The sequence below is a fragment of the Corvus kubaryi genome, unplaced genomic scaffold (genome assembly GCF_017639235.1).
Source record: "Corvus kubaryi isolate FWS band 111438036 unplaced genomic scaffold, C.kubaryi_AGA036_p1.0 37308, whole genome shotgun sequence".
Lineage (NCBI taxonomy): Eukaryota > Metazoa > Chordata > Aves > Passeriformes > Corvidae > Corvus > Corvus kubaryi.
Genome location: NW_024581096.1, coordinates 11,317,597 through 11,344,270, shown reverse-complemented (window position 1 = coordinate 11,344,270; position 26,674 = coordinate 11,317,597). Strand labels below are relative to the sequence as shown.

General features: G+C 36.4%; 1 protein-coding gene across 2 annotated transcripts in view; it reads left to right on the top strand.

Moving 5' to 3' along the window:
- Nucleotides 1-26,674, top strand: part of WDR70 (WD repeat domain 70) — a 128,150-nt gene that overhangs the window by 9,536 nt on the left and 91,940 nt on the right. For both annotated transcript variants that reach the window (XM_042028466.1, XM_042028467.1), the window contains 2 exons: nt 482-689; nt 26,100-26,159. In XM_042028466.1, coding sequence (XP_041884400.1) covers nt 482-689; nt 26,100-26,159 — 268 coding nt within the window. The remainder of the gene's footprint in view (nt 1-481; nt 690-26,099; nt 26,160-26,674) is intronic.

The following is a 26,674-nucleotide window of genomic DNA, read 5'->3' as shown; positions in this document are numbered from 1 at the left end:
CCTCTATAGTTTAACAAAGACAAGAGGAATTTTTTGTGGCCTGCTCACTTAAAGATTCTGAAAATATAAGCTCCCAAACGAAGTCTGGAAAGTTGAGCTTCTCTCTCTGTACAGACCTTCTGCCCGTTTGAGCGGCGCTGCTCGGGAGTTGCCAGCAGAGGGAGCGCGGCTGTTTTGAATAAATTGCACGAACATAGGCACAATAACTCAACTTTTCAGAAATCTCCCCATGCCAAAAATAATGTGTTTGCACAACCGATTTGGCAACAACAGAATGGTAATTTAATGTAACTTTTATAGTCTAGACTTGTGAGTGTTTTAAAAGATAATGGTGGGCCTACCTGTTCTACCTTACCTACTCTGTTAATGAAAGTTAATGTGTGTTTTCCTGCTAATTTTGGTGCTTACTGATTTACAAGAGTGCTCAACATATTTTATCTGAAAATTCTTCAAACACTAATGCTTTAAATTTTCCTTGCAGAGAGGTAGTGTATAGTGAAAGTGAGGACAACTCAAATGAAGCGCTAAGTGGTCCTTCCATGCCATCACAGAGTTCTGCTAAAGGTCCAACTGAGGATACTGATGATGATGATGATGATGATGAAGAATTCATTGGGCCACCACTTCCCCCTGGGTTCAAAGATAGTGATGACGACAATGACAATGATGATACAGAGGAGGAAGATAATGTAAGTAGTTTGTTTCTCTTTAATGTTTTAATCCTTTAATCAGTGGGTTCTGATTTGTATGTGCACTATTCCTTTTGATGGAATTTCCAGGTGACATATGTCTTGTTCAAAATGCAGGTTTTCTGTTTTTCTAGTGATTATTCATCAAATGTAAATAATTATTGTTATTTAAAAATTCTAGGATTTAAAACAAAAATTTGCATGTGAATCTCAAGGGAAATGCAACTTCTATTAGTACATATTGTTTACTTTTTTGATTTCATGTTATAAAAGGACTAGATAAATGAATATTTAATATAGATATTTTTAATGGTTTATTTCCCAAAGCAAATGTTGAATTTTTTTATAAGAAAGAGGAAGCAGAGGTGGGCTTGAATCTAGGAAGAAAAACTGTTCCAGTACTGTTTTTAGAAACGAACTGTGGTAACTGAGGGCTTTTTGTTTGGTCGTTTTTGTTTACTTGTGTTCATTTTAATTTGCTTTTTTCTAAATAAGTGCCAGACCTACTTGTTGTTGAGAATACAGATTCTTCTATCTATGTTGAAATCAAGAGAACCTGTAACAGTCTAATTTTGGTATCACAGATACTCAGTTAACCAACCTTTCCTTTTAGTTAAAAGGCATCTGGATCTGGCACTGGGTGACATGGTTTAGTGGTTTATGGGTTACAATAGTACTGCTGGGTTGAATCGAATGATCTTAAAGGTCTCTTCCAGCCCTGATGATTTGATGATTCTGTGAAAAGATTAATGGTTTGATGTTTGTTCTTCAGAACTCCCTGGACTGAATATTTTGTGGCATTGGGTTTTGTGTGATGGTTTCCATGTGTAACAACAGTGATAGAAGTCCTGTGAAAACAGCCTTGCTTACTGCTGGTTTGAACCATCTGGTAACAGAAAAAGACCTGTATGTCCTGTTACACAAACACAATCCAAACTCTAAAAAACCCCTGAATTTCCAGGTGTTCTAAAGCTTTCCTTTTGATTTTTCTTTAGTTTTTACTGGGGATTCAGTTTGTTTGTTCTTTTTCTGTCACAACTCTTACCTTGCATATTTTGTACTGATGTTTTAAAATTTAAAGTACTCATTTTAAATGATTGAGAGGAACTTCTTAAGCCAAGACATAACTCATTTTTAGAGTGACCCTAAACTTACGTGATCACAAAGTTTTCTTTTTTCTTTTGTTTACCCACTGGGGATAAGTGATGGGGAATTCTGGTGTCTTAGGTGTTTTTATCACTTTGTCTGATTCACTTGATTCACTGTTGCCTATGGATTTCTTTCATTATCAAACTGGACATTTTAGTCTCATATCTTCTGTGATTGTATCTGTACCCCACAGATGACTTGTTCTGTCTCAGGCAACCAAGGAGAGATAAATCTGGCATTTTCCTTGAGAATGACATAAACCTTAAGTTTACTCACTAGTGATCTGTGCCAGGAATTCTCTTAACTTTTAGCTGTTAGGGCACTGTGGAGTGAGTCTGTATTCCTGAGGGCATCGTACACTCAGTGGGTTTCAGTTTCTCTGGGTCATGTTATATTAAAATCACTATTTAGTTTCTGCCAACTTCTCCAGAACGCCAAAGGCAAAACAATGCAGAAACAGCTGATTTTGCTTTAGCCTGTCTTTCTCAGTAGTCACTTTGGTGATTGGCTGTTTTAATTTCTAACAAGACACTGATATTTATTTTTTATTTATATGTATTTGAATAATGCAACAACTGGCTTGATGAAGTGAAGTTATTGGAAACCAGAGTTAAAAGACCCTAACAAAACGTTTCAGACAGAAAGGTAACTTGTAGTCTGGTGTGATTTACGTTTGTCTGAACTTAAGACAATAGTTACAAAACAGTCTAGCATAGATTTGGTTGAGAATAAGCAGAGCAGCAGAAATATGAGACTTGCGGGTTTTCAGTCTAAACAGTTAATTTATTACTGGGGAGATTTTGTGTCAGTGTGAATGCTGGAGGCCTTTGGGGTCTAGAGCTTTCCCTTACTGCTGCTCATGAACTCAGTTATTTTCTTTCCTGTGAAGGGAATCAGGAAGCAGCTGTGCTTTCCTGGTTTCCTGTTGATCGATTGGTGATCACAGTATGATCTTGTGAGCCCCAAGGAAGGCAGGTGTTGCAGTTACGAGAACTCTGTGATTCCTTTCTCTTGCTTGTACATAGCCTGTGGTCGGTATGCATGGGTGTAGAACTGAGACAGGAGAAACTGAAAGCTGAATGTTTTTTTCCCTAGATGTAGTGTGAGACTGTCTCTCTTTTATTGTCATATTTTGCTGCTGAATTAGTTTCTTGAAAACACAACTATCTGTGGTTTTGATCCTGAAGGAATCAAATTTTTCTTTAATAGTTCTAGGTGTTGCAGTATATAATTTGTAATCTGAAGTCTTGTGAATTTTGTATGACAGATAAAATACACCAAAATACTGGCTTCACCCTGACATTTTCCCACTGTCTCTCAAGCCTGACTTTAGATGTGTTTTTTATTATAGGAACATTGTTTTTTCACTGTTGCTTGTTCAGTTGTTTTTTGCTTTCTTATGACAGACTGTCAGTAGGGACATTTGTCACATTGGCTTTGCTATGAGGCAGACCACTTTTGAGTCCAGGGTTGACCCAGGACTGCCCAGCTCACATGAGTTATTTTACTGAATAAATGTTAAGGTGGAAGGAGTAGCTGGTGGTTATTACCTTTGATGGGAATTTTTCATACGTTGGTGTTTTTATGGGAAAATGACTAGCAGCAGTTAATTGCTGAATGTTTTGAATTGGCACCAGTATCTTTTGAGTATTACGCATTTTTGTAATTTGTGTAAATTACATGTTATACAAACCAAACATAATTTTTTTTTTAACAGAGCCTTAGATACTGTGTTAAGTGTGTGAATTCTGACTTGAGGTACTTTTTTTCCCCAGATGTTGTGTAAGTTCATTTGATATATGCAAGTCTTTGTGGTGCTGTTTTAAACAATTTTTCTGTGTTTGATTAATCTGTTTTGATATTGATGATTAGTTACATTTAAGAAATAAATACTTAGATTTAATAACTTGCTAATTTAGTATCATTCACTTCCGGTTGTGTCAAAAGTGATGATTCTTAACAAACCACAATATGCTTGTGAGTATTTATGCAAATGCTTTACAGTGCTTATTTTGTAGTAGTGTAAGGAATAGTGCTTTATCAAGTACATTTGAGGACAACAGGTACACTTGGTATTAATTCCCTCTGATATGTTCCTCTTGGCTTAGTATCCTGTTTTATATAAAAGGCTTGCATTAATTTGAGGAGTGAGGAAAATAAGAAGCTGTCTATTTGAGTTGTGATCAGCACTTGCTTTTCTGTAGTGCTTTTTCTTCTAATGGTGTAAAAACTTGGTGGGATCGTCAGTGTCCATTTTTTACATGGTTGTAAGCTGAGAGGGAGGAAGCAGAGCATCTTCTGTAGTGTGAAGTTTTTCAGGCTTGATCTATCCTGTGATCTAAACCTTTCTAGAAAATTTCAGGAAAACCTTTAAAAGAGAAAACAGCTTATTTTGCAAGAGGGCAAATGGATAATGAGGGCAATATTGCATGTGGTAAATTTTGGAACAGGAAATGTGGTAGAGTCTTGGCCAGCTTTTTTTCCCTGGCAAAATGCACTGGGAGTCTGTCTGAAATCTGTACACTCAAAATCTGTCTGGAGAGGGACAAAGACCAGCAAGAGCAGTTGTGTCAGGATTGGTAGGTAGACAGCTTTAAATCTAGGACATAAACATTTTCTAAGGGAATGGATGGCATGTATTAGAAGACTTTAGTAAGAGAGTGTTTATTTGTTAATGCTCTCTTTTATGTGGTGGAAAATTAGAAATGTCATTAGAAAATGTGCTGAGATCTTTAACAAAACGTAATGCAGTGTTAGCGTCTTGTGACACTTTTCCTGGCTTGAGGCAAAAGGTAAAGATGATTGTTGAAAAATTTGCCAGATGGATTTGCAAGGATTTACCTTCTGTTTGGAGCTGAGTTACAGTTCATTCTCCTTTGGAACAGAGAAATTTTTCTCCCTGCAGCACCAAAGGGATACTAATCATGTTGTAATTATGTCCCTGAAACAAGTACAGCCTTGGGCCTCTTCAAGGCTCAAGGCTGCACTCTGATTTGGCATGTTTTCAAAATGATAGCATAGCTGTATTTCAGGTTCTAGAATTATTTGGAGATATTGATAAATTTTTTACAGAAGTTTAACAGGACGTACCAGTTAATACTTACTTGTTCAGAATGGAAGGAAGCCATTTCCTGCTGATTTAGATGGAGAATTTAAATAGACTGTAATTGCTCCAATTAGAATTTGGCTATGGTACCAGACTAAAAATTATGGTGCTGTAAAAATAAATAAATGTTGTGGGAATTTTTAGTCATCCTAAGGATTTGTAAGATTTAGACTGAGAATTGTCTGTCCTGCTGAATCTGAGTCATGCTTCATCTTGTCTAAAGAGGAAAAAGTATAGTAAGCTGAACAAAGCAATTTTTGTGTATGCAACAGAGACAGAAAAGTGTGGTTTTGAGGGCAAGAGGCATTGTCTTTTATGTATTTCTAGTTATTGATAAAAAATAGGTAGCAGTTACCCCTTGCTTTCAACTTGCTTGTGTGTTGTCTTCCTATGTAATGATGAAGAAAATGCTTTTTCCATATATATGCATAATATGTTCTTAGGTCTTAACAATGAAAATGAGGTAAATGTGTTTTATTTATATTGAAGTTGGAACAAGTTGTGGCATTTTTTTAAGGATCATTGATGTGGTTACTGGTGGTGCAAAGAATGAGAAAGATTGTCTCCAAAGTGAGTTAAAATGGATTTGCAAACTTGGCAAAATGGAAAAAACAAAATAATCAGTCCCTGTCTTCCAATGTGAGAGAATCAAACAGAAGCTGTAAAGAAAGGAATACCCAAGAAGCAGAGCTCGTCATACGAAGAGGAAGCTAATAAGCTTCCCTTAGGAAGTGTTGGTCTTCGATAAAAAGGTGTGGGGTATTTGCTCATCTGCTCTTCAACCCAGTGCCCCAGAGTTCATGGTTAACGGTTGTTCCTAGAGTGTACTTGCCAAGATCTCTATTGGTTGATTCTGCAGAATTTAGTAAGGCCAATCCTTCTCTGCTGTCTATCACACCATGCCTTTTGGTGGATGATATGAATTTTAATTAATTTGTAATAGGACAGAATATGAAAATTTTTAGAATGTTTCCTCTACAGATAGGTACTTAGGGTCCTGTGAGTTTGTTTCCAGAAATATTTTGTGAGAACATTAATAGGCATGTATTTGCTGACTATAAGGTACTTCAAAGTTAGGTGATTTATCACATTAAATAAAATGTGATACAGAACATAATTATTATTTTTACTGCCCTTTTCAACAAAGTTCAGAGATCTTCTTATGTCTTGTTTTTACTGCTTATCAACTCTTTTAGAGAGCCTTTAACAGGTCAACTTTAGCTGGTGAAGCCTGTAGAAAGCCTTCTTTGTGAGCTGCTGGTACCACTTCTGTGTTTGAAGAGAAAGCTGTTGAGAGTGATGCAAGGTGTTCTTCATCTCAGGACCAAATATGCTGTGGCTGTAAACCTTCCACAGCTGAAACATGGGATCCACATGCTCATCCCTTCTGAGACCCTTGATTTCTTTATAGCCAGAAGATTTTGTGGAAGCTAATGTCCTCTACTGCCCTTGGACAGATAGTAGAATTCTAATTTTTTTTCTGCCAAGTATGTTTAAGGCATGCATAACCTTGAGACTGTACAATTCTGTGACATACCCCTTAAGAAAAAAAAAATTAAGTCTTTCTAGGCATGTATTTTGCACATTTATCTCAGTCACGAGACTGTATTTTTGATACAGTATTATTTAACAAGTATAGGTAGTTGGAAATACTAGGAAATTTTGTACATGCAATGGTATATGAACATTCTATCCTGAATATTATTTTCTTTACTTCCACTGGAAGTTGGGATCTTTGGAGGTGAAGATAGTGAAACTAACTTATTCTCTGAGAACCTAAAAAGTTTACAGTCAAAAGGAGGTGGTGACTACCTCTTTACATGATGCTCGATGCATTTTTTGGCAGTTACAACAAATTTCCAATATACTTTTAAAAACAGATAGCCTATTGTTTCCGTCAGTGTTAGAATATAGAAAATATTTTTAAATTTGGCCAGGGAACTAGCAGCAATGGTCACACTGTATTCGACCTTGACATCACTATGGAAAACACAAATGGAAGATAGCAAGTTTTTTCTGTATTTGGCATGTGAGTGTTATCTTTTTGAAAAGTTGTTTGTGCTCTAAACAGAATAAGGAGAAATACAGGTACAGAGAACTCTTGCTTGAATCAAGAGGAAAATGAAGTGGATGATAACAAGTATTTGAAATATTTATGGTGAGGATGAATAAATAACTTAAAAGGATTGCATTTGAAGGAAGAGTGTAAGTGACATGCAGTTACACTTCCTCTCCAAAACAAGTCTTCACAGGATTTTTGATGAACAAGTGATTTATGTTAAGCTATTGGAACTACAGACCAGACTCCAGGACAATGGAATCCTTGGAGAGCAATTTTGTTGACTCTAGGAATGTCTGCTGTTTGTTTAAAAGACGGCTTTGGATTTTTATGAATGTGAGACTACCACATGTATTGTTTTACAACTGCTGCAATGGCATCTCTTATTTGCAGGTGGGCACTTAGCAGTATACAGGGACTACACATACTCGATGCTAACAGTATCCAGATCACACAACAATCACACTGAACTTCCTTCCTTTGCTCCTGCTTATCCTTTTCTTTGTATTTTAAAACCTAATAAAATTATTTTCAAATTCTTAGGATCTTGGATAGTATTTTACTGCTTTACCTTGTGTACTATTTATAAATGTTTATTTGACGTACCACTGTAACTAAAGATATATATTCAACTAAAGATAAATATTCAAATAACCAAATATGGAAAGAAGAAAGCCTTTTTTCTCATTTCCTTTCATAAACCAGTATAGTTACTTCCTCCAGAGGACCTGAATAATCATAAAAAACCAATTGTATGACTTTTTACTAACCATGGCTTTTTGTGGTCCAGTTCTGAGGCTTTTGAAATGTGCTTTTGTAAACTGTTTATTCCTTTATTCAACTTAGAAGTCTTTTAATTTTGAACAGTATCAGTTTTAAATCTGTTGGTTCTGTAGAAAAACGTCTTGAAATGTCTCAGAGTACCTCCTTAATGACAGGTAAGATAAAGACTTCTTTTTCAGCTTTCTTCTAAGATCCTGCATCTGTTTGTATGAGAAAATTAGTTTCTTAAACAAAAGCTACATTCATATAAGCATCCTGTGCAAGAATACCAAAAAGGAGATATGTTATGTAACCCTTACTTCCCAATACAAAATCAATAGTTCAGATAAGACTTTTACGTAGTAGCATTAGGGGGCTTCCCATTCAGTTTTCTAAAATAGGGTTTAGTGCAAATAGCTAATAAATAGCCATCTCATGAAGCTCAGGTTCATTATTTAAGGTTGGAGTATTAGATCCATTTTCATGTAAATATTGTGTTGGCTTCAGTGAGACTGCAGAAAACCTTCAGTTTTGTAAGGGGGACTGAGTATGCATACTCACTGGAAGTACAAGTAGCGTACCTTTACTTTTTCACTATTGATGAGACAGAAGACACAGACAAAAATATAGTTTGCTTCTACCAGAAAGAGGGTGATTTGTGACTTTCATTTTTATTTCCAAGTTTAATTAGTTAACCAGTGTTTAATAAATGAAAGCATGTGGTATGTTGCAGCAAAGTGTCCTCTCAAGGTGCAGATAGGAAACTCGTGAGTGGAGCAGTCTCTTCTTAGCCCTAGTACTGCCAGCTAACATCAATACACTTCTTTTTTCTTTTCTTTTTTTTTTTCTTCCCCCACAATTGCATAGAGGGGCATTGAAAACACCACAGATGCACACCAGCCTTCCTGGAACTTTTAGTAGTCTTCCATAGTTTCTGCAGCCCTCTTTAGCAGCTAGCTTGGAAACGGTTTCACAGTAAGTAGTACTATGTCAAGATTTTGATTTGGATTATGTGGATGTGTGGAATTCACTTCAGTGAGCATTCTCATGTGGTGAAACACGAGGCCTTAAATAAAGGTTGAACTCAGTCAGTCATGGTGGCCTTTTGCAGTACAGAGGCCCCATAGGTCATCTTTCATGTAATAATGACCATGAACCATGTCATGGTTTGGGAATGGTACTCCCCAATTTAGTACTGCCATTAAAAAGAAAACCATGAGCTGCTCTGCTGCCTCCCTCTGGTGGGAGACATAAAAGGCAGAGATCATGGGTTGAGATAAGAACAATTTACTGGAAACAGCCATGGGATATGAAAGCAAACAGTAATAGTAAAAGTGTTAATAACCAAAGTGTAGAAAGAGAGGGTGATTCACATGGACTATAGTGGTATTTCGCTATCACTTACTGTACGGTGTGTATTTGTAGATTAATTCAGGTGTCAGAAAGAGCTGATAACCTTTATAAGAGTTGCAATATCCTATGAATCAGGACAAATTTTATATTAATGTCTGCCTCTACTAGCTTGTGTGAGTTAGCTGTTCTTTTCCTGTTAGGTAGTACAGGCAAACCATAGGACTTAATACTTTTATTTAAAGAGGGAAACAGAAAAATAAAGAAATCACTTAGGTTACACATATAGCCTTTTTCTTTTTTTGTCTCATGTTAGAAATGGAATTGTCACCTTTGGAAGATTAGTTGGCGGATGGAGAAGTTAGTTAGGATTTTTGCAGCAGTGTAAGTGTTTCTTTATTAGCTCAGTAACCTTAAAAGTTTCATGCATCATCTGGATTTGTAAAGGTTTATCTTTTTCTAACCAGCCTGTTACTTGGGGTATTTTGGAACATGCTGGTCTCTTCAAAGAAGGCAAATGTGTGTATCAGGCAATGTGTGCCATCTCTAGGCATGAGCTGGCTTTCAGTGCCACCAGATTTGTAACTTTTTGCAGTACATATAGTCAGTGTATGTGTCTTGCAAAGCTGATGCCACAAAGTAACTGCTCTTAAATATAAGAATAAAGATATTTCTCAGTGACAATCCTTCTTTAAGTACATTTGCTACCTTTTCTACTGAGTACCAAAAATGTCAGAAATGGAAATTCAGAGGAAAATTTAAGTAGCTTAATCATTCTCAGTGTCTACAAACAGCACATGCCTGTTTTGTAAGATCACTGTGACACAGAGTGCTGAATCATTTTAAAGACAATCCCTTCTTGGTCTACAGTGTTAAGTCTTGGTCTTCATAAGCCTTCTATGCCATTTTAGATGCCTTAAGACCATCTAAAAATAAATTGGTTTTTATCTCCATAAATTTTTCCTGTAAAAATATTAAAATTCTGGAGAAGATGTAAACCCCCATGTACTAGTTGCTTTTTTATATCACTTGTGTATTTTCCATACATTTACTTTTCCTCATGTTTAAAAAATGCTGTCTCATTTGGATGACATGCATGGATGTGCGGGCACACAAGGTTTAAATGTTGGGTCACACATAAGAGTGTGATACTTTTTTACTCATTAAAAGTGTATTATCCAAATTTAAATTCTAGAAATAACAATGCCGGAGTAATGGCAGTATATCTCAATAGAAAATAGTTTAAAAATTCTGACATGGATTTTTTTTTTTTCTGTCAATGGTATAATAACTACCTGTTTAATAACTTCATTTGTTTTAACTTGGCATTTATTACATTTCTTTTCACAGAGTCCTTCAGAGTTGTTTCTCTGTTCTATGATGAAATGTTGCCTTATCTAGCATTTTCTTTGGTGAGGACAGCCAGTTGGTTTGGGGCTTCTTTTTTTGCTTTTTTTCTTTTTGCCAAACCAGTACTCTGTCATAATTGACTGCTGTTCCTACGGTTCCTTTTAGGGATCAGGCATTCTGTTGATCCTCTCTGTCCCTTTCCTGCTTGTATCCCTATCTCTTATGACACTGTCATATTTTTCTCCTTTCTGTAAAGGAACTTCTGAAAAATGTATTTTTAAAATAACAAATGTTTATGTTTGTGACAGTGCAAGCCTGTAAATAGTAAAGTTTCTGCATTGGACAACTGCAATTTTAAAGGCAGATCCTTTCAATTATCTGTAAATTAATGGTGTGAGGCTTAGTCTAGTTGCTGTCCATAAAATACTTTTCTTAGGGAAGACAATTACAATACATTGAATAGACAGTGAATTTATGAGAAGGCCTAATGGTAGTTTCCTGTGATTTTTCAGTGTCTTGTTGTCCAAATAAGAAACTGCATTCAGTTCTTCAACAAATGAGCAGTAGTAAAATAATTCAATGCATTTTCAGCAGAAATATTAACTCCCTTGAGTAAAATAAATGTCACTAAATCTAAATCAGCCATAACTATGATATTTATAAGGCAGTTTTAAATAAGCATCTGCCCAATTCACATGATAATTATGAAAACTAGTCCTATCCTGTAAAGAATATAATAGCTGTCAGCTGTAGTTTAACTCTGTCTTTTAATGCAATTTGCATTAGTTTACTTCTTCAGAATTGTCTCACAGTGTAGGAGCTAATGGAAGCTGCAACTATGTCTGATACTTTTAGGGAGTATCCTCATGATGGACTCTGCAACCAAGTTTGAGTGGGTGGGAGAATATCACAGAAATTACCCAAGTTCTCTGGGAAAAATTTGTGTCTTGCTGCATCTTGTGGATGGGTATCTGAAGAAGAGTTAATGTTACTCTGAGTAATACTTTAAAGTATTGAAAATTTCCAAAGCATGGAGAGAAAAAGAAATGGAAAACGTGGGATTGCAGATTCATGTTTCCTTCTGATGGTTATGTATTTTTTAAACCTACTTGCTTTCCAAGTATAGCAAGAAGATTTTTCTTTTTCTTCTGGATTCAACCTTGGCACTTCTTGTGTGTTCACCTTTTTGGAATATTTGTTAGTGATATTTTTTTTTGAGCATTTTAAAACAAATTTATATGCAAATGAAAAAGTATTTTTATGCTGTGTTTTCTCTTATGATTACCTAGCTGCGAAGTAACTGGCACCTTTTCAGAACTAAATTGAGCAGGAGAATTTCCCAGTAATTAGAACTTCCTAAAACTTCCTTTGGTTTTGGTTCAAAGCTCCTTGTAGGTATTGAAGTTTTTGTAGATAAAGAAAATTAAATCAGGAGTGTTAATCTTAAAGAAAGATCATTGGTAGATTTAGGCTTTCTGTGTTAGGAAGTTTGCCTTGCGGGCCATGAGCTGATGTGAATCCAAACGTGCAGAATATTTCTATTTGAAATAAGTTGACTAAATAATATTTAATTTATCTTTAACCGGTGACAACTCATCTTTCTTCAAAGAAAACAACCCAGCTTTCGATTTTGTAGGGGCTTTGAAAACACTGTGTGGCAGCCCCTGACGATGCACTGCCTGACCTTGCTGTGTGCTGTTCTTCTTGCTAAAAGGCATGCAGGAGGCACACTGACAATAATCTCTCAGCTTGGCACTTTTGCAGTGAGAAGGGCTTACTCTGTAAGCATTAGGCTTAACATACCATACCTTGTTGTAATTACAAGTTCTAAGAAGGTCATCTCAGGTCTTTCATCCTTTGGGGTGGATAGGTTAAATTGCCTGCAGTTCACATTATAGCTTTTGGGTTATTTGAGTTCTTTAAGTGCAAGTTTGTGGATATTTGAACAGTAAATATAATCTTGGAGCAAATATGTAACCGTATGAAAAATTCCAGTGTCTTAGACAGAACTCTCCCACTCCCTTTATTGTGCGAAATTTTAATAGTGCAATTTCTATCTGCCTGGTCCCTGCCAGTATTAATAGATACTTGTAAGTCCTTGATATCCACAACCAGCTGCAAAAATCTATTTATATGCATTTGCTCACTCTTTCTAGCTTGTTACCTCACCTATGGTCTGTGCTACTGGAATTGTTCAGTATCATAGTGACTGTGAGGATTTCAGAATGCATGAGTAAATTATAGTGGGTTTTAATAATTCTTGTACCTGTTTGTCTCAAATTGATGATTGTGTTTTAAAAGCAGGATTCTTTTGCTTTCTCTATTTCCTTAATTCTATATTACACTGAAATTCTAAGGGTAAATGGTTCACAGGTAGGAACAACTTACCCAGTGTCAGGGTTTCTGTATTTTAAATGTTTTTCCATTTTGATAGATTGCCCTACATGGTCATTTCTGAAAGAATTGATTTATGAAGTGAATACTAAACTCCCTAATTTTACTCCTTAAATAAAGTAAAGGAAGTTTCTCTCTCTCTGTGGTGGTTTATCAGATCTCATGAGAGGAACCTAAAGACAAGGGGTTGCCATCATTCTCTACAAAGAGATCCAGTTTTGCTGTCTCAGACTGGATATTACTTGTGGTAGCTAAATGAACTGGGGATCCAGTGTATCTGAAATACATGATACAGAAGGCCAGGTAAGTTCTGACAGCAAGAATGTAAAGAAAAGTGCCTTCCAGTGACCCGTACTTTGCAATTTTTCTGTAAACATAATAATGGCATTGAAAAACTCATAGCAAAACAGTTTGGTTCATAAGCATATCTACTGTCCATTTTGTGTGGCTCCCAAGAGGTGAAATGTAAATTCTTAAGAGGCTTGGGAAACAGTCGAGTCTGGGACAGCAGTAGGTGTTATGAGAGATAGCATTAGTTTCAGAACTAAACCATGTGGATCACACATTCAAGGGGATGTCAAACATGAGGTTAATGTGAAGAATTTGGGCTTACAGAGTGAATTCCAGAAACAGGAGTTAAATTCTGCCCAAGTGCAGCAAACTATGCAAAATTGGGAATCCTTGTTTTGGCTTCCGTATGAGTTATCTGGAATATGTCCATAACAGGGAATTTGAACAAATATGAGCAAAAAATCTTGGACTGCATTTGATTCAGATTATTTTATGGGTTGTATGTTCCTTCCCACCACTTCATCCTTTCCTGTGAAAAGCCAGTAAGTTTTTAAGCTTGCTGCTTCTCTCACGCACATTTTTGGGTATTTTATACTTCTGTTTCTCTTTTGATAGAATAGCATGTTGGACTTGCTTGTTACAGGGGAAGAACTGCTAGAGGATTTTTGAGCTTGCTTTTTTAATGGAAACAGTAGTTATGGAATCATGCATTCCCTAGGAACCTCCCCAATCAGTCAGCCAGGAGGTATGAAATACCATGTATCTGTTTTCTCAACAACAGCAAGACCGCACTTGTAACTTAAGCGTTACACACAAAGGTTGTTATTTTTTTCCCCTGTTGTGGGGGTTTTTTTGTTTGTCTTACATCCCTGAAGGACAAAGCCATGGAGAGCAGCCCTGCCAAGAAGGACTTGTGAATGAAAAGCTGGAAATGACCTGGCAATGTGTCCTTGCAGCCCCAAAAGCCAAATGTGTCCTGGGCTGCATCCAGAGCACCATCGGCAGCAGGGGAGGGAGGGGATTCTGCCGGTCCCCAGCAAAAGAAGGACATAGTCCTTTTAGCTTGAGTCCAGGAAAGGGCCACAAAGGTGCTGAGAGGGCTGCAGCACCTTTGCTATGAGGAAAAGGCTGAGAGAATTGGGACCTGGAGAAGGGAAGGCAGTGAGGAGACTTTATTGCAGCATTCCAGTAACTAAAGAGAGGAGCCTCACCAGAAAGATGGGGACAAACATTTTAGCAGGGTCTGTAGTTATTGAGCAAGAGGTCATAGAACTGAGCTAAAAGAGGGTTGATTTATCTTAGATATAAGGGTTTTTACACTGAGGCCAGTAAAATGCTGGAACAGGTCACCCAGAGAGAGATGGTATATGCCCCATCCCTGGAAACGAAATTCAAGACCAGGTTGAACAGAGGTCTGTGCAACCTGATCTAGTTAAAGATATCCCTGTTCATTGCAGGGGCATTGGACTAGATGGCCTTTACAGGTCCCTATCAACTAAACAATTCAATGATTCTTTATAAATAATAGGCATTAATAATGGTTTCTGTCTTGGTGGTGGCTCAATTAACACACCTACTATATTTACTGGAGTATCAGGATAGCACGCCTGCGAGATGGGACATTTTATCCTATTTAAAACATACAAGCACAAAAGCAAATGTCATATTGAAAATTTTACGGTAGATACGTAGTAGATATGTGGTCTGAAATCTGGAGTTCTTTGTATCTATGGACTGTGCTTTTCTTTCCTGACTCTTGCAAAGAAAGTAATTGCAGAGCTTCATCTGAATATCTGAAGTTGCCATATTTGTATGAAATAAAAATATATTGGTAACTGTCTGTTAAGACCAAGTTAAAGATGCATGTTGTTGTTAATCCATTTCGACTAGGTTAACAAGTTTATTATGTATACAATTGATAGGAATTTCATTTGAGTCATATAGTCCAAACTTAAATTTTAGATTGTAAAGGAAGATTTTTCCTGTAACTCAAGTAATATTTGTAGAATATGGAGTATCAGCAGCAACTCCTTGTGAAGATCAAGAAACTTATTGAATAAGGACAGATATCATAGGTTGTATCTAATCTACATTTTCTGTATGTTATGAAGGAAGAAAGATATATGAGATCTTAAATATTGTCAATAAAAATCTGTGAAATGAGGCATTTCAGTAAGGTATGATGTTGAATTTTTGTGTTCTTTTTCCATGCACACAGTTAAAGTGTTGTCTGTTGTCAAGACAATGGATCTTTATCTTCGTCTGGGTTAAAAAGTGAAAGCATTGCTTCTGTATACTCTTACATCTCAGGCTGCTTGAGGAATGACTCTAGTAAGTGTTGGATTTAACATAGGTGACATTCCACGGGAAGATGTGTTGAGGTCTTTTTTCTTTTCCTGTATAACCCAGTACTGAGCCATACTGAACAATTATAGTTTGATTGCGTTGTAGAAATAAATGGCTGTCTAGTTGTGTGTCCTGTCAGGTTTAATTGTAATCCTTTGGAATTTTCAGACTACATTACATGTATGGAAGTGGTATTTTTGATACAATATGCTGGAGGGATCTCAACATACATAGGTACTGTAGTAAAATATACCATATAAATGCATAGAAGACAAGCATGTTTTGTAATTGTTGGGCACAACATTTTACAATTATTTCCTTTATAATTACAAATAAAACTAGGATATTCACACTAGTTACCATTTTTAACCTAGTGCTTAGTACTTGCCTTGAACATTTTGAAAATTATCTCAGTGTTGTTGGGTATTACAACCATTTTAGCAGTATGAGGTACATAATCTGGCCTTAATGGACTGCTTTCTTCTGCCATAAGCTTTAGATAAAAGAATATGACTGGGTGAAGCATGAAGGAAGGTGTGTTTCTTCCAAGCATGGACGTCAAGTCCATACAATAAAAACGTATCTTTTCTCCTTTCCAGATGCATAGTTAAAGTCACTTAGCAATTTATTCTCATGTCACATTACATAAAATTGTGCTGCTATAATAGAGCTTAAATGTTAATGTTTTGAAGGTAATTTATGGGTGGCATGGGAGAATTAGTAATCGAAACAGTAATAGAATTGGAACCAGCTGTGGAAGCTACATAGGAAATTGTTCTTCCTTCCTGCAGTAACAGAGACATGCTGTAATTTTTAACCCTTGTCCCCCTATCTTCGCCCTGTGGTTGCAGATCTTCTTTTCATGACTAGCTGACAGACACAAACACACACATACACTTTTAATTCCTTACCCTAATTATTTGGTAAGTTTGTAGACAACTGCAGTCATTGTCACTAGGTGGGATATTTTGCATGAATTTCTGTCTCTCAAGATCCTGAAGTAAGCATTTAATGAACACATTTTACAATAACAGTTGGAGAACAATTGAAAAGGGGAGTTTGTGAACACCTCTCTCTCTCTCTTGAGCTGTAATTGTTTAGTTTCATGACTAGTGTTTTTGCTAAGAACAACAGGATCCCTAGGGAATGTGAAAAACTTCACCAACTTTGCTGAAAAACTAATAGCAGATTCCTTGAAAAAGGCATTATTTATTCCCATTTTTTCAGATGAGGAAACTGAGGTATGTATGAGTGAAATAAATTGCACAGTCAAAGATCAAGGATTGGTCTACACCAATGGTGTATTGTTTTAATTTTGGTCATTAAACCACAAACAATTTAAAAGAGATGGCTTGCTTATGAGGTTGCTGTTATACTGGTATAGAGGTTTTATCATCCTGATGCTTATGAAATTTTATGCTAACATGTTCACCAGAAGTCTTAAAATGAGCATAAGGCTCTTTTTTGATATGAGGAAAAATGCATTTTATTTCAGTTGTAGTAATACTATATCTGTTTTAGATAGCAGCGCCAAATATTGATCATCTATTGGTTATGTTGTTTTTTTTTAAGTTTTGATGAGTCCAGAATTAAAATCTTAAGTGTATTGCTGCTGATGGACTTAATTTCACTGCTTAGGCAATTTGCAAAAGAAGCTTTAATACTTATTTTACTGCATATATAATTTTAATGTACTTTTCATAGAAGTGCATGTAGCTAAAATTGATTTTTGCTGCATGCATTACAAAGGCTTAATATTATCATTGACTCTTTAAATGTAGAGAGGGGAGGAATATGTTTTTGAAAAAAACATGTTTAACTTTGTACGTTTTTCTGAATTGTAAGATACTTCATAAGTACTTTTAAGACAGAGGCTAAATCTAGAGAACAGTAAAGCTATTTTAAAGAAAGAAAAACATCTAAGTGTTCATGGTTTCTCTTGGTGAGTCAGGTGAAAGAAGTTCATGCTATTTTTTCCCTAAAGTTTGCCAAATGGTGATAATGATAAAGTGTCTGTATAGTTTAGATAAAAGATGTTTTGGAGCAAGTTTAATGTAAGTAATTAAGTGAACTGGCTAGCAGGCTGAAAACATTACACGTTAACGAATGTTAAGTTCATTCTGGTTGTGCATACTATGTTTTGGTTTTGGATTCTTTCATGAGTGTCTTTTATGGCATATTCCTTGTGGTAGAAATCCCACATGGAACCTGTGGTACAAAATTCTACACAAGCTGAATGTAAAGTAGGTGAATGCCTGTTTGCATCTGAACTAAACATTTGGCACTTCTACTCCAAAGACTTAAAAGTTCACAATTATTTGTCCTTTCTGATTTTATAATTAAGCTATGGTTTGGAAACCTACCAACCTGAACAGAGCTTTCAGAGTTTGTTTTATTTTTCCTCATTGTCAGCTGATCTATGGTTGTGTGAGCTGTTTTACTGTTGCAGAGTAAGTGGAACTATTCCATTATGTTAAAACAAAGTACTCTATTCAGCTCTAAAGAATAACCTTAACAGAGGATATGCCTGACTGAAAATGCTAGAGATTTTTTTCATTCCTAACATGGCAGGTAGCAGTAATGTTTTGTATTTTTTTTACTGTAGTAAAACTGGCTTGACTGAACACAGGTGCTTTTTGGTGGTACATGGCAGTTGTACATACTGTTTCAGCAAATATGAAGTATTTATATTTATACGCATTTGAAACTGAGAAGATAAAGATCAAACAGGTGGGTGGGTATGTGAGTGGAATGTAACTGGAACATTCAGCTTAAGTAAACCTGTCTCCCAGAAACTGCAGAGGAAACTTGAATGACTCCAGGCAATTTTAGATTTAAATCAGTTTTATCAATGATAATAACTTGTTTTAGAAAAGGCTCAAGAGAATTTCTTCGGTATACATTGTGAGAACAATTCTCAGATCATAACCATGACTTCATAACTATGACTTCATAAATCAAAGGTTTGTTACAAATTTAGAAATTTATCTAAATGAGACTTTGGAACCTAGATGAAAAATAGCAACCTCCTGACATCTATCTAAGAGTAGCCCCCAGAAGACAGATCAAGCAGGCTTTTTGCTGTACTTCAGAAGTATGGTGTTTATATCTAAAAAAGGTGCTTGCAAACATGCTGAGATTCTATTTGTAATACCTTTTCTAAACTGCTAAGCCGTTGGAGTCTTTTCAGAAAAGGATGTGCTGGTAAGTGGCATGAAAGGGAACAGGAGAGTTAATCGATACTACCTGTTGTGTCATGCCGCAGTCTCTGAGTTACCATTTGACCCATCATGTAATAAAATATGTTGTATCTTACCTATAATAACATTAGAAATTTATTATTTTTAGGCAGTTGTGTTGGAATAAAGTTTTAATCTAAGGTCTTTCCCCTTGCTGGTTGAACGTGACAGGTTTAGATCATAAGGTTTAGGTTTAGATCATGAGAAAAAATTACATGGATCTGTGAATTAGATGATGTTGGGGGGAACTAGCCACAATATTATTTCCATATTGAATAGTTAAATTTACTTCCTGTAGGTATTTGAAAGGAAGTTCATCTACTTAAAGTACCTTTTAATTCTTGAGTGCACACTGAAGCACTACCTCTTAGTTCACTAAAGGAAAGAATAACATCTCCGTGATCTTCCTATACTTAAAATTCAAGATGTAAGTTCTGCGCTGTTTTGACTTACCTAAATTAAAGGCTAATATAATTTTGTAGGGCCCTTCCAATATTTCTGTTAATTTTGAAGGTTTTCTGCATTCATCATGCAGTTATAGTTATCTTTGTTTTTCCATGAGTAACAGATATTTTGGGTATTTTGTAGGAATGCCAACCCAGATAATTCATACTAGTGTTTGCATGCATCCTCCTGTTTTCTAGAATATTTTCCTTTATCTTCAGACCAGAAATTTAGATAATACAGGTACACATGCCTTGATTCATCCAATGTAATCAAGGCACCTATGCTAGGAATTCAGATGCTTTGCACTTTCTGTAATAATTCATGAAGAGGAGAGGTTTCCCAATGATTTTGTTTTTTTGGTACACTGATCCTTCTTCTTGAGTTATTTGCTTAGTTTTGAAGGCTGTATAGGAAGTCTGGAGTAAGTGTTTTCCATATTTAGATGCATCACATTTAGAAACGCAGATTATGGGAATCTGGGCCAAGCTGAGTTTAATAACATGCAAGTTTGAATGAGAATACATCTGTCAATTCTAACACCTAAAAGAGAGGAAATTAAAAGTTGTTGAAATGTCCTTTCAAATCTATATGCTTCCTTCTGCATGGAAGTTTGTGGGTAGTGCACTCCTGTAAACCTGAAAATATTTATATTTTTGGGTTGCTGTAGAACAGCATCTTGCCCATCTCTCATAATGTGGTTTTTCATACTCTGTCTTTCTCTTGAGTCTTCACTTGGGCAACATAAGTGTATATCTTACACATTTATTTTCAGTTTAATTTACAGAGGAAAAGAGTGAAAAATTGTGACTTGGAAAACCTGCCCATTTTACAAGTAATATGGTTTTAATCAGTGCATGATTGTGGAACAAAACGTGACATCAGTGTGTGTTTGTTTGAAAAACGAGGTTAAAAAAGAACAGAAAAAATAAATGAGAACACTTACTACTGCCTTCACCTTTCACTGCTGTCATGGAAAATTCATCTGGGTGCCTAACAGCTTAAAACATTTATCTAGTTTGAAAAGAGGCATGAGGGATGTTTTCTTCCAGATATGTGAAATACTCCTCATAACACCCTTTTATCTTTCTGCAAATAGTGTTTCAGGCTTAATATTGAAGAATGGAGCAGGATTCTGTTCTCTCCGTTCATCATCACTAAAATAGTCTCTTGATTTCCTTCACTAGCATATTGAAGTTGAATGTGAGATAGAAAGGAAAAAACTCCTTGTTTGTGGGCCTGAGATTAATTCCAGTACAAGAAGGTTGTGCGAGTGTCCCCCTATGAAGTTTTATGGACTTCTATAACTTCTTTACACCGAAAAGAAGCATTTAGGTTGTATTTTAAGTGATGTATGAGAGAGAATACTTGACCTGTAAACCAAACACATTTTGATACAGACAATAGCAAGCAACAACAAACATGAATTGAAGCCTTCTGCTATTCATATCAAAATGTGGTTGTGCCTAGATACTGCAGCAGTTGGACCAGATTTCTTTGGTGGTTGAGATGAACAGTGGTTTATCTCCAGAATTCAGTGGTTTTCTGTGGTATTTTATATCTAAACTTTATGGGCTGCCCAGGGAGATTGTGGAGTCTCCTTCTCTGAAGATGTTCAAAACCCTCCTGGGCAAACTCCTGTGTCATCTGCTACAGGTGACCCTGCCTTGGCCGGAGGGTTGGACTGGATGATCTCCAGAGGTCCCTTCCAACCTGACAATTCCATGATTCTGTGAAAAGCTTGTGCTATTGTTCCTGTCTGCTTTGGGAATTACTGTGTCAGATATCCCATTCTTTCTGTCGTGGTTGTTGATGAGTTGTCTGCCCATATTTTTGTCCTTAAAATGTTTTAAGAGCATTCTCTTTTAGTATGTAACATAATTTATAGAATGAACATTTTTATTAGGAGATACTACATTTTTCTTTTTAACTCTTTGCTGTCGTCTTGATTACTCTTTTTTACTTGCATGTGTGATTTTGAACTCTTTGCTGGAGAAAACAGAAGAGAGAGAAATTTGTTAGTATCTGGTCACAAGGCAGATTTCAGCACTATCAGTCTGTATGCTGGTGTACAAAATAAAAGCCTTTCAAGAGATTTCAAACTTTCCTGCTCTCCCCACCTTTACCCTCAGCAGTATGGCATTTGCTTTTCTACGCAAAACAGTAATTTTGGATGGAAAAATAATAAGCTTTAAAAGAACTTGAAAGAAAACATGAACATTATGTGTTTAAAGAAAAGGCACAAAAATAGAAAGCTTTTTTTTCTTAATTGCTAGAAGGACTGGAATTTGAATGATTGAAACATGGCTTTCTGTAGGGACTCCTTTTTTTCTGGGAGATGGAATTGCTGCAGTTTCTTAAGCAGATGGAGGTACTTTCATTACCAGTTGTTGCTAGGGTTTGTTGTTCCCCTTCCACTTCCACCAGCCATTCCTGCTGCCCATTTAGGATTCCAGTCATTTCCATCTGTCTTCAAATAAGGCAGTAATCATTGGTGTCAGACCACCTCTGTGATACTTGTTCTGCAAAACCCATAGTTTCACCAGAAATGGAGAAATCTGTGTAAAGTGTAGCTCTTGCCTCCTCATCACTCCTGCTCATGAACAGACAGCATCTTCCCTGTGGAATATACCAAAGTAGAGACCCAAAAGAGCAAGGTGTGTTTACACTTGGAGCAGAAGGGGTTTTTTAGTATAGTAGAATCACAGAATTATTGAATGATTTGGATTGAAAGGGACTTTAAAGACCATCTCATTCCAATGCTTCTGTAACTAAATCAGGTTGCTCAGAGCCCCATCCAGCCTGGTCCTAAAAACTTCAGGGATGGGATATCCACGGCTTCTCTGGGCAACCTGTGCCAGTGCCTCATCACCCTCACAGTAAAGAATTTCTTCCTGATATCTAACCTAAGCCTCCCTGCCTTTTCAGTTTAAACCCATTCCCCTTTGTCCTAATGCTACATGTCCTTGTGGTCCCTCCAGCTTTTTTTGGGCCCCCTTTAGGTACTGGAAGGTGCTATAATGTTTCCCCAGAGCCTTCTCTTCCACTGGCTGAACAACGCTCTCAGCCTGTCCTCACAAGAGAAGTGCTCCAGCTCCCTGATCAATTTAGTGGCTCTCTTAAAGATATTTAAAATTGGTAGTAGCCAAATCAGCTTTAACCTTTTCTCTTGCTCAAGGCAGGCAAAGTGCTCACCTTTTAGTTCAACCAGCTGTAGTTTTGCATTTTTTTCTCCATGCTGTGCAATAGCTCTGCTCTCACAAATGAGTGTCTTTTCAAGTTTCCAGGAAGCCAGCGTTTCAGCAGAGAGCTGAGAACAAAGGAGTTATCCAGAAAAGGAAAGTAATATTTTCTTCCAGGGCAGCATACAGTCTTTAAATCCTCAAAGAAGGCATGATCCTTTATAAGGGCAATTGCAAACACAGAGGGGAAAAAAGTGGTTTTTCCTCTGTAAATTGTAGTATTTTGGGTACCCAGAGAAGTTCCTATTTCAAGGTCTGTTGTGTGGAAGAATACCTATAGCTTGCAAGTCTCTCTCATGCAATATAATTTCCATTTAGTGATATATAGACCTCTGCAAATGGAACAGTAGAGGTTATTTTAGGCCTAAAGGCATCATTTTCCCCTTCTCTGGTTGGGCCATGAAAAAGTGAGTAATTTCGGTTTATTTGATTTTTTTTTGGTTTTGTCTTTGATTTTTTTCAAGACAATCTGGAGAGACTAATCTAGTTTCAGCCTCTGGTTGCTAGTGGCCTATTTTCTGAGTATTGTTTGAGAATAAGGGACCTCCCAAAAAGAACAAGGAAAAAAAATCCACAGTATTTACTGACAGTGGTGCAGTAAATAGAGGATTGTTGTTAGGCACAGGAGTTTAGCGCTCAGCTAGGGCTGGAATTCCCTGAAGAAATTGTAACTCCATACTGCAGAGTAACTCCATCACTGCAGATGTGATGCTGATTTGCAATGTCCCTTTGCAGAAATTGCTTTTAAGCGAAGAGTTTTCATTTGGAGAAGAACTCTGAACTCACAGAATACTCTTGTTTCACAGATTTAATATATATTGATCTTATGTCAGCCAGGGAATCGAGAATTTTTGTAAAAATATTAGGAGATATGTCAACACCATAAATGTTTCCCTCTGTTTCTGCTGAAGGGGAAATTTAAAATACTGTCTTTTCCTCATGTGCTTTAAAAGAAAATAATAACAGCAACAACAACAACAAACCAAACCAGAAATCCTCTAAAGATTTTATCTCCTCTAGTTTTAATTACAATACAAATTTTGCAGAACAATGTTAGTGAAATTATGGAATCAGTTTGTGTAAATTTAGCATCTGAAATCCAAGCAAAAGCTTAAGTCCTGGAAGTGCAGGTACACTTCAGGCAAACTCTACCTTTTCATTTTTTTCAGACTTACAGTCTGAAACAGTTCCAGTTTACGTGATATCCAGATGTTCAAATCAGCATAAATATACTAACTATATTCCCCTTTCACATTGTGAAAAAAATTATTTTATGGCATTTTTTATTCTTTGGAGTGTAATGACTGGGAAAGTGGTAGTTGCATCTGTTTATCTTGGGTGTTTATAGGCATGTGCTGTAGCATGTTAGCGATACAGCATTCTGAGTTATTTAGGAAGTTCATGGTTAACTAAAATAGAATAAGCCACCTTGGTTTTTTGTAAATGTTTAGCTAATTTGAAGATGTTATGCCAAGATATGTTCCTGGATGTTGTTATCTTAATTTCTTGTTTTGAATAGTCTAAACAGTTACTTTAACTGTCAGGCATCCCTTGGACACTGCAGAGCTTAGCACCAGTAGCAGTCGCCAAATGTCTAACTTTCAGGCTCAGGATGTTTGATTTATCAGGTGGCAGAATATATTCCTATCTGTTCTTCTTTCCTAAACTAAGTAGCCAGAATACTGTTCAGCGTGAGTGTGGTGTAAAGCAAAAATGTTTTCATGTTAGTGCTCCTCTCTTCTCATGAAAATGGGAATTTAATCATTGTCACCTAGGAGCTAGCAGTTAAAATAAATTACATTTGTTCTAGTTAATTTTGTTTATTAGTAAATTCATCTTTTTTTCTTTGAATTATTGAAAGAACTCTTAAAGTAGTTAAGATACCCTTTGAAACTTAAATTCAGTGCTGACACAATATAGACTTACAGTACCTACCTTTGTGGTAAGGTACGTGAAATGAAGAATTCTATAATATTCCAAAGCAGAAGAGCGACCCTGCAGTCATTAAGACAAGAATGCAACAGATGGTTTCTGTGAAAGCCTCTGATTCACAAAAATAGTACATCTTTTGTTGTGGGTGACGGCTGTTGTGGGTGAATCTTGGAAACTGTTTGCTTTTCACTGCTTGGTTTTTATGGAATGTGCTTGGATAGCAAGTGGCTATTGAGCAGATTTTTGCATCCCAAGAATAGCAAATACCAGTTTATAGTGTAGGAAATGATGGAGCATTGAAAACTTAATTTGTATTATAATTATACCTTTGTCTGTGTGCTTTATAGTGTCAGTTGAACAATAAACTCATTTTCATAATCACAGCTTCTCTTAGGAATTTTGAGTTACAGCTGCTTCTCAGCTTCTAAACCACTGAGTCTGTGGAAATGTCACTTAATGCTGTGTGGGCTATACCTTTTAGGATGTCATGTGTAGCTATTGGAAAACCTTTACTGTTACCTTGTGGTGGGCTGACCCGGGCTGGATGCCAGGTGTCCACTGGGCTGTTTTATCACTGCCATCCTCAGCAGGATGGAGCAGGAGAAGACAGGAAGATGGAAAAAAATCACATGGATCAAAATAAAGGCAGCGTAATGAAGTAAAAGTGCAGGCCACATGTGGAAACAAGGGATTTATTCTTAAGGGAAACAAGAAGATTTATTCTCTACTTCCCATCAGCAGGGGATGTCTTGGCACTTCCCAGTAGGGCTTCAGTGAGCCAAGTGGTTGCTCTGGAAGACAACTAATGAATGCACGTGCACAACATGCCCTCCCTCCTTAAAGACCATCTCCTTTCAAGCCCTCTGCCATGGACAGAGACACCTTCCGCTAGACCAAGTTTCTCAGAGCATCATTCAAACGTGGCCTTGAACATTTCCAGGGATGAAGCATCCACAGCTTCTCTGGGCATCCTGTTCCAGTGCCTCACCACCCTCAAAGTAAAGAACTTCTTCCTAATACCTAACCTAAATATATTTCCTTTTAATTGAAGTAAAGTTAGAAGAAGGGTAGGTGTGACTAAACCAAAGATAATGAGAGTTTCAGTTTTATCAGACAAATAGAAGATGGAAATGATAAAGAAGATAAAACAAGTACGAAGGAAATCAGCCTGATGCTATAGAGACTTTTCTGTGAAGCATGAAAAATAATGAAGGGATTGGCAGAGATGGATAAGGAAAGAGATTTAATGTGTAGTATAAAGTGTGCCTAAAATTATTTTAAAATCATACTTTGGCAACAGAAAATTATAACAAAGATGTCAGACGTCAAGGGGATAGATTGTGTCTGTTTTAGGAAACTGGAGTGATGCCAGATAAATAAGTATTTTGAGAATAATGATTCATATGACCTTTGTAGAAAGTTGCTCAAAGTACTTGAGTACTTCCATTACATTTCTTTCTGTGTGAATTAATATCTTCCAAAGAAGAAAAAAAAAGAAAATATTTTCCTGTTTTTGTCTTAAGATGGTGTCATATTTTTAAAACAATTATTCATCATATTTTTTGGGAGTATATCCATGAAAATAAAAATGTGAAATCAGTCTCTGATTTATGATTTTCCCATTTCTCCTCCCCATGTTACAACTGTTGTGATGGAAACTTTTCTTACTTTTACATATATATTGCATTAGTGGGTTTTTTTGGTGATAGCACTGTTTTCATAGAGGTGAATTTTCTTCTTTTCCAGAACCCTGTCAAGAAAATTCCAGATTCTCATGAAATTACACTCCAACATGGAACGAAGACAGTAAGTGATAACATGTTTTCAACCCTTCAAGCTCTTCTAGAACTGTCAGTCTGTGAAATAAGTTAACAAATACTTACCAGCTAAAGTTGAAGAACTGAATTTTTTCCTTGATTTGTTGTTTTAGTCGGTCTCTTTTCTTAGTGCTATTGAAAGTGTGTTTCAGGACCACCTCTTCAATTTCTCATAAAAACCTAAATATAGCTCTGTATGACTCAACTGTTGTCTCATTTTCATCAAGTCTTCTCTCTGTAATTGTTAGAGTTCCTCTTGTAGGCTAGACCTTCCTAATACATAGACGTAGGTCTAATCTAGACCTTTCTTTGGTCATTGGTTTAAAGGAGAATGTTCTTTCCAACGACTTCTTTGCTGCTGAGTACTTCATTCTACTTCAATCTTTTTAGTGCCTTTTATACACCTTTCTCAATTTCTTGAAATCTTGTTCTTTCTTGTTTTTGACTCCGTCTTTTCTAGATTTTATCTCCACTACTGTTCCTTTGCTTTCTTTTAAAGAACCA